At 46.4% G+C, this 9,513-nt stretch overlaps 1 protein-coding gene across 1 annotated transcript; it reads left to right on the top strand.

The window, feature by feature from the left end:
* Positions 1 to 2,282: 2,282 nt before the first annotated feature.
* Positions 2,283 to 9,295, top strand: LOC141109776 (rho guanine nucleotide exchange factor 19-like; the record flags this gene model as incomplete). The annotated part of the gene is given in 6 exon segments (XM_073601060.1): positions 2,283 to 2,781; positions 3,062 to 3,385; positions 4,721 to 4,814; positions 7,009 to 7,154; positions 7,550 to 7,797; positions 9,135 to 9,295. Coding segments are annotated over 6 exon segments (1,451 nt in total), but the record flags the coding sequence as incomplete, so codon positions are not given.
* Between the last annotated feature and the right edge of the window lie 218 nt (positions 9,296 to 9,513).

Below are 9,513 nucleotides of genomic sequence, written 5' to 3'. Positions count from 1 at the left end.
TGTGTTGATAAATAGCTGTATTATGGTGGAGGAAATGGTTCTTCCTGGCTTCTTCCAAACAATAAATATTTCACTAGTCCTGCCAGCTGGCGAACCAATCAGGATCCTTCATTCACTCAGAACAATCACGGCATTGTTTTTTTGGCGCTTTGTTACCTGCGTTGTGCTGATTGTTACAATGTAGCGGCTTTGCTTGTTTACAATGTTGTGTCTGTAATTGTGGAATGTTATTCTGAGGTTCTGACCATGGTGTGGAATGTTGTGTTTAGCTGGTTACAATGTTGTGGTGTGCGGTGTGCGCACTCTTCACCTTTCACTGGATTTCATTCATTGTCATTGGGGGGCGGGGAGATGCCGCAGATCATGTGATCACATTGGGTGGGAGTGTTGGGGTTATCGGGGTATAGAGAGGCGTTTATTGTATCATTATTATTTTATTATTTGTTTATTAGTATTATTATTATGATTAGTTTTGTTATTATTATTTGTTTTTATTAATAGTAATAGTAGTTTTGTTATTATTATTATTATTAATAGAACTTTTGTTATTAAACATTTTTTATTTGTTGTTTATTATTATTATCATTATTCTTTATAGTCTTTTGAAGATGTTGCTGCAGTTTTTGTCTCTTCTCATGTTCCTTTGTTAACTCTAATCCAATGTTTTTATATTGTCTTTGTTGAATTTGTTACAATGTTTGTGGCTCTATGTTATTTATTTTCTATTGATTAGACATTAGCTCATGTGAACCCAATGGAGCTGTAAAGTATAAGACATACAGAACAATACACTACAAGACAATTCAGTGTTTACCCCCATTAGGATCCTGGTCATCGGGGGGGGGGGGGGGGGGGGGGGGGATAAGGGATCCTGAGTCCATCCCTACTCCCCCCCAGGGGGCTTAGATACCCAGTCACACCCCAGGAGAGGAGGCAGGAAACCCCAGGCCCTGATAACCTCAGGGATCCCATCATTACCTCTCACCTTCCATAATAGACATTGCTAATGACCCTGACCGAGGTCAGATCCTAAACTTTACATCCTGACCCCTGACCTCAGCCTGACAATTGAAATGATTAATGCTGCAAATATTTCTCCACCGTCCCAGAGGTGTCTTCTGTAACCAACCAGATACATCCGAAATAGAGCCATTTATCCAACTGTCCATCCAGAGCCTCTGGTTTATAGAACAGATACATCCTAAATATAGAGCCATTTATCCAACTGTCCATCCAGAGCCTCTGGTTTATAGAACAGATACATCCTAAATATAGAGCCATTTATCCAACTGTCCATCCAGAGCCTCTGGTTTATAGACCGGATACATCCTAAATATAGAACCATGTATCCAACTGTCCATCCAGAGCCTCTGGTTTATAGACCAGATACATCCTAAATATAGAACCATTTATCCAACTGTCCATCCAGAGCCTCTGGTTTATAGACCGGATACATCCTAAATATAGAACCATTTATCCAACTGTCCATCCAGAGCCTCTGGTTTATAGACCGGATACATCCTAAATATAGAACCATGTATCCAACTGTCCATCCAGAGCCTCTGGTTTATAGACCGGATACATCCTAAATATAGAACCATTTATCCAACTGTCCATCCAGAGCCTCTAGTTTATAGGCAGTATACATCCTAAATATAGAGCCATTTATCCAACTGTCCATCCAGAGCCTCTGGTTTATAGACCGGATACATCCTAAATATAGAGCCATTTATCCAACTGTCCATCCAGAGCCTCTGGTTTATAGACCGGATACATCCTAAATATAGAACCATTTATCCAACTGTCCATCCAGAGCCTCTGGTTTATAGAACAGATACATCCTAAATATAGAACCATTTATCCAACTGTCCATCCAGAGCCTCTAGTTTATAGAACAGATACATCCTAAATATAGAACCATTTATCCAACTGTCCATCCAGAGCCTCTGGTTTATAGACCAGATACATCCTAAATATAGAACCATTTATCCAACTGTCCATCCAGAGCCTCTAGTTTATAGGCAGTATACATCCTAAATATAGAGCCATTTATCCAACTGTCCATCCAGAGCCTCTAGTTTATAGACCAGATACATCCTAAATATAGAACCATTTATCCAACTGTCCATCGAGAGCCTCTGGTTTATAGCCCAAACAGAGCAAATGTTTCCATAACTTGCCATGATGAGACCTAACAAGCCAGGAACAGTTGCATGCTGGCTGTATAAATGGCTCAGATAATAATTTCCTTTGATCTGATGACTCTTGTCTTTTGCAGGCCTGGTCTCCCTAACACGATTTTCATGGAGTACCAAGCTCTCCCGGACTTCCAGCCTCACCACACCCCTCTCTCCTACGGGCGTGAGCGCACCATGGTGCCCGGGATCGACGTGCCGCCCCCCAGAGAGCGGCCCCGGGTGGTCATGTACCAGCAGGAGAGCTTGGCGTTCGGTGGGGTCCCCACCCTCTGCACGGAGAGACAGTTGGGGTTCAATGCGGTGCAGAGCCCCCTAAACCCCGCCATCCCGGGAGTGAGCGCCCACCTGCCGGACCATTGGTTCATAAACTTCCAGAGCTCGGGGGTGGAGCGGACAGAGGAGACCCCGCCCCCGAGGACAGAGGAATACTACGCGCCACTAGAATGCCCTTCCCAGGACAGGCAGAGGACCAGTAGTACGGAGAGCGACAGCGACCAGCCAGAAACACCGAATATGGCCAGCCCGGAGAATCCCCGACCCATCTACAGGACATCGCAGGGTTCAGACAAAGCCAAAGCCGCTTGTAAGTGACCCATTTTATTGAATGTATCTTTAAATATTGCTAGTATAACTACCTGAATTCTGTCTCATATTATATTCTAGCAGATATTGTGAGCCTACCAAGCTCTACTGCATTGCACAGTGCTGTCTAACATGTTTCAGGCACTGAGGGCAGCAGGAGGAATTTGGGCAGCTTACAGGGAAGAGCCCCCCAGTGTAGCGTTTCTCTTTCATAGTCCAATTACCACAATGATGACGAATTAAAGACTTTTCCTTTTTTTTTCCTGGCCTTGCCCTCACAGGGCGTAAACTCCGCTTGTACCTGCCGGACATCAGCGGCTCGGCGCCTGTCCAGCCCCCGGAGGAAGATTCTGTGTTTGTGGAGCCTGAAGACCCCGGGCCCCCATCAGCGGCCGACGTGAAGGAGACTTTGGAGCCTCAGGAGGTGGTGCCGGTGGCGGCGGCTGGGGGGAAGGTGGAGCAGGAGAGGTGGAGGTTCTCGGCCTCCGAACTGATCAGCAAACTGCAACTCAGCCAAAGGAGGAACAACTTCACCGCCAAAATCGGCAAATCCCTCTCCACCAAAATCACCCTGAGGGAGAAGGGGTCCTCCACCAGCCAGGAAGGTGGGTACACAGCGGCTCGCCTATCCATTCTTTATATTATTATTATTATGATGATGATGCAGGATTTATATAGGTGCCAACAGTTTGCGCATCACAGCACCCAACCGGCACAGAATTGGCATTCATGGAATTTTCATCCAATTCCCAAAGATAGCTACAAAGTATTTATAGCAAGGAGCCAAGATGCCAGCTCGGGCTTCTCCTTACCATCCTGGAGCCCCCAATCCTAGGGCTGACAATATGCAAATATCGACTTCCAGCTATGAAGTCAGAGCTCTGGTACATAGTTCAACGGGGCCCTTTATCTGATGACATATTTGCGGAACTCATTAGAAATGAATAGAATGGGGTGGCATGGGATGGCCCAGGATGGCATGGTGCAGGATAGGATGGTATAGGATAGTATAGCATGGCATGGGAGGTAATGATTGGCAGGGGATGCTGCGGGATGGGATGGTATGGCATGAGATGGTATAGCATGGCAGGAGATGGGATGGGGCAGGATGGGATAGCACGAAATGGGATGGCATAGCATGGAATGGTATAGCATGGCATGGGACGGTGCAGGGTGGGATGGCATGGCATGGGATGGTATAGCATGGCATGGGATGGTGCAGGGTGGGATGGCATGGGATGGTATAGCATGGCATGGGACGGTGCAGGGTGGGATGGCATGGGATGGTATAGCATGGCATGGTGCAGGATAGGATGGCATGTGATGGGATGGGATGATATAGCAAAGCATGGGATAGGATGGTGCAGGATGGGATGGCATGACATGGGATGGTATAACATGGCATGGGACAGTACAGGGTGTGATGGCATGGCATGGGATGGTATAGCATGGCATGGTGCAGGATAGGATGGCATGTAATGAGATGGCACGGAATGGGATGGCATGGGATGGTATAGCATGGCATGGGATAGGATGGTGCAGGATGGGATGGCATGTGAAAGTATAGCATGGCATGGGATGGTATAGCATGGCATGTAATGGTGCAGGGTGGGATGGCATGGCATAGGTCGGTATAGCATGGCATAGCATGGTGCAGAATAGGATGGCATGTGATGGGATGGCACAGAATGGGATGGTATAGCATGGCATGGGACAGGATGGTGCAGGATGATATGGCATGGTATAGGTTGGTATTGCATGAGAAGGTATAGCATGGCATGGGATGGTGTAGGATGGTACGGTATGGAATGGGATGCCCCCCCCCCCCTCCAATGTGGGGTACCAATGCATGTTTATGTGTATAGGTGTAGATCCAGCCTCTGAGCACCTACCTCTGTACAGATGTGATTTGGGGGATTGATGAGCCCCTTTGTCTGCAGGTAAATCTGGAAGGAGAGAGAGGAGATGTAACAGTGCCGGGGTGACCAGCCTTCTGCAGCCGCCTCCTGGGGATACGGACACCTCCTGGCTCAGGTAAGTTGGATGTATAATGGGTGCCTATGTATACCTCGGGGACCCAGACATAGTGGTTGGAGTATAATACACGGGCAGTGAGGACACAGAAGAGTGTGGCTCCACCATCATTTATGATTTCGGATGGAGTGGTTTAGACCCTCGGTGAGGATTTTTGTTTGTAGTCTGGTAATCTGTTGGAGAGATTTCTCTCCCTCCACTTCCTGTCCAGGTGACACCCAATATGTCAAGGTGTAAAAGGGTGTCACCAGGATAGGAAGTAAGAGAAATCTTCCCAGCGGGGTCAAGACCAGAATTAAAACCTCAAATTCCCAATTAGAGCTGATTAGGAGGAGGATGGGAGCGGTAATGTCGTATTTCAGTTCACGGAAAAACAGAAAATCTCTTTAAGGGGCCAATTTGGAGTATTGGGGAACATTCCGCTGCCTGGATTCATCCACATCTTCCACACAGCTGACATAATGCAACAATCCTTAAAGCTGAACTCCGGGTCTAAAAAAAAATAACATTGTGTGTCTTCTTCTAGAGTCTCGGTGAGCTTTGTGCATTTCTTCCAGATCTGTCTACAGACTTCCTATAATAAACACCGCTCACTGCTGCCTTCTCTCCTTCTGTATGGGGAATTGGTCTGGTCTCCGCCCAACTCCTGTAGTGGGTGGAGCCTGTCCGGCCCCTCCTACAGCTCTGCTCTCTCTCTCCTTGCACAGACTGACTGGTCTTGTCTCCGCCCCCTCCTGTAGTTTTCTGTAGTGGGTGGGGCCTGACGGCCCCTCCCACAGCTCTGCACTGTCTTGTCTCCGCCCCCTCCTGTTGTTTTCTGTAGTGGGTGGGGCCTGACAGGCCCCTCCCACAGCTCTGCTCTCTCTCCTTGCGCAGACTGACTGGTCTTGTCTCCGCCCCCTCCTGTAGTTTTCTGTAGTGGGTGGGGCCTGAACGGCCCCTCCCACAGCTCTGCTCTCTCTCTCTTTGCGCAGAGTGACTGTCTTGTCTCCGCCCCTCCTGTAGTTTTCTGTAGTGGGTGGGGCCTGCTGGGCTCCTCCCACAGCTCTGCTCTCTCTCCTTGCACAGACTGAGTGGTCTTGTCTCCGCCCCCCCTCCTGTAGTTTTCTGTAGTGGGTGGGGCCTGATGGGCCCCTCCCACAGCTTTGTTCTCTCTCTCCTTGCACAGACCGACTGGTCTTGTCTCCGCCCCTCCTGTAATTTTTGTATAGTGGGTGGGGCCTGACCTGCCACTTCCACAACTCTACACTGTCTCGTCTCCGCCCCACAGACTGACTGGTCTTGTCTCCGCCCCTCTTGTAGTTTTCTGTAGTAGGTGGGGCCCGATGGGCCCCTCCCACAGCTCTGCTCTCTCTCCTTGTGCAGAGTGACTGTCTTGTCTCGGCCCCCTCCTGTAGTTTTCTGTAGTGGGTGGGGCCTGATGGGCCCCTCCCACAGCTCTGTTCTCTCTCTCCTTGCACAGACCGACTGGTCTTGTCTCCGCCCCTCCTGTAATTTTTGTATAGTGGGTGGGGCCTGACCGGCCACTCCTACAACTCTACACTTTCTTGTCTCCATCCCACAGACTGACTGGTCTTGTCTCCGCCCCTCCTGTAGTTTTCTGTAGTGGGTGGAGCCAGTTGGGCCCCTCCCACAGCTCTGCTCTCAGCACAGGCTATGTACAGCACACTGATGAGGTCCCTGTTCATTTCACATGGTAATATCTGGGTTTGCAAAGACACAAACTGCATTGATATCTTTTGCGGCTAATGAGGAATATATTTAAATTTCGTTTTTTGTGCCCGGAGTTCGGCTTTAATGGAGGTGCAGTAAATGTGTGGCGGGTGTGTAGTACGATGTCCTCCAGTGTATTTCCAGCAGGAAGATATTCACTTGGAAATCACCGGATTTAGTTGATGAATGAAAACTGGTGAATCCCACCTGATGGTAGAGTTTTGGCAGATAATCGGCCAATGTCACCATTTGCCCCCTTTATGAGTGGCCCCCCTCGGAGAAGTGGAGGGGATTGTACTGGTTCCTGTGGTGTGAGCCCGCTGTGCCCGCTCTCTATGCCAGTCAGGGCTGAAACGTCTCTTTGTTTGTTCAGTTTAAGGAATTTTCAGTCCTTGCCCTTCAATTGTTCCTGGGCTACCCCCCCCCCGACGAGGCTCATGGCGGCCCCCGGAGGCTCAAATGGCTTATTTTACCCTTTCAGGAGCAAATCGGTGGAGGGTGGGCAGCCTGGCAGACCACCCAGCGAGGAGGCCAGACTATCACCCAGCCAGGAGAGGCCAGAGGACGCCGATTCACAGAGGAGGCAATCGTACTGCGAGAGGAGACAGTCCCGCTTCCTGCTCACCTGTAAGTCCCTATTGTTATTCCCAGACCCCCCTTCAAGGGATTGTCCACCTCCGGCTACCAGCTATGTGCTGGAAGAGATATGTCCATTATTCATCACTTATACAAAAAGATGAGAATGTCTACTGTACAAATATATTGACTAATACATATTATTAAAAAAAAAGACAGGAGTGAGCAATTTCCATGCAGTTGTGCGTTTATATTGCATGCAGTAATTCTTATCTTTTCATATCATTTTTAATCCACTTTGCTCTCTGCATAGACATCTGTTGTAATGAGCTCAGTCCAGGGCGGTAGATCTGCAAACCTCTGCTGGAGGATAGAAAGACGTGTCTGAAAAGCAGGATAAGAATACTTTATTCCCATCACCCCCCCAATAATCCTTCTATTCCCAGCCATCCTGTACCAGGAATACAGCGACGTGGCCATAAACCGCGAGCTTCAGCGACAGAAGCGGGAAGATACGACAGGGGAGGAGGACGACGTTTCGTCGAGTCCGAAGAGCAACCTGTCCCCCAGCAGCTCGTTCCGCTCCCAGCGCTCATCCCGGGGCTCCACCTTCTCCCTGTGGCAGGATATCCCAGACGTCCGAGGGAGCGGTGTCCTGAATACGCTCACAATCCAGGAGAGGAAGCTGCAAGAGGTGCGTGTCAATGCTGTGAATCTATCAAATCAATACTGTACATCTATTGTATCAATAAGGAACATCTATCGTATCAATATTGTACATATGGCATCAATATCCTAAATATACAATATCAATACTGTACATCTATTGTATCAATAAGGAACATCTATCGTATCAATATTGTACATATGGCATCAATATCCTAAATATACAATATCAATACTGTACATCTATTGTATCAATAATGGACATCTATTGTATTACTACCATACATATAGCTTATCAATATCCTAAATCTATCATATCAATACTGTACATCTATTGTATCAATAAGGAACATCTATTGTATCAATACTGTACATATAACATCAATATCCTAAATATACAATATCAATACTGTACATCTATTGTATCAATAAGGAACATCTATTGTATCAATACTGTACATATAACATCAATATCCTAAATATACAATATCAATACTGTACATCTATTGTATCAATAAGGAACATCTTTTGTATTAATACCATACATATAGCTTATCAATATCCTAAATTTATCATATCAATACTGTACATCTATTCTATCAATACTATACATATAGCTCATCAATATCCTAAATCTATCATATCAATAATTAACATTTATCATATTAATATTATAAATATATATAAATATCGTATCAATACTGCAACTATAGCTTATCAATTCCGTAAATCTATTGTGTTGATAAGGAACATCTATCATATCAATATCGTACATATACCTTATCAATACTGTACATCTATTGTATCAATTATGAACATCTATAGTATCAATATCATATCAATATCATACAGCTATCTTATCAATACTGAACATCTATCATATCAATATCGTACATCTATCATATCAATACCATACAGCTATCTTATCAATACCGTCCATCTATACTATCAATCCAAACACCCGTCTTATCAATATGTACATATATTTTATCAATAATGAACATCTAATGTATCAATATTGTACTTTCAGTATATCAGTCTTATACTTCTATCATATTGATGCCCTTCATTTATTGTATTAATATCATACAAATACCGTCCATCTATATTATCAATATATATATTGTCAGTTTTATTGATCTGTAAATCCATACATTACATACAATTATTTGCTCAGCTGATAATGGTGACCTCATCAGATATATTGCAGGAAGTTGATGACATCATCTCAGCCTTGGCAAAGTCACTGGGGGGAGGAGAGACTGAGGAAATGCCTTCTCCTGCCTGCAACAGACTGATGGGGGGGTGGGGGTGGGGGGTTGTAATGTGTATATTGATCTCTGAGCTCCGCCCTCTTCCCCGCAGGCCAAGTTTGAGTTGGTGACGTCGGAGGCGTCGTATGTGAACAGCCTCTCCATCGTGGTCGATCATTTCCTCAACTCCCCCGAAATCAACGATTGTCTGGGGGCTCAGGAGAGACAATGGCTCTTCTCCAAACTACCCGAAGTAAAGGAGATAAGTGAGAGGTACGGAATACCATCCCCTGCTGTATGAAATACCATCCCCCACCGTACAGTATACTATCCCATGGCTCCCCACTGTCTCCGATTTCGAGGGACTGTCCCTCATACACTACAAAGTCCCTCTGTCCCTGGCCCCGCCCCTTTGGATTCAGTTCTTTTAAGAGGCTCGGCATCACACGTGGGCGTTACCTATGTACATACAGCCTTGCCTAGGACCACCC

The sequence above is a fragment of the Aquarana catesbeiana genome, linkage group LG10 (genome assembly GCF_042186555.1).
Source record: "Aquarana catesbeiana isolate 2022-GZ linkage group LG10, ASM4218655v1, whole genome shotgun sequence".
Taxonomy (NCBI): domain Eukaryota; kingdom Metazoa; phylum Chordata; class Amphibia; order Anura; family Ranidae; genus Aquarana; species Aquarana catesbeiana.
This window is presented reverse-complemented; position numbering and strand designations above follow the sequence as displayed.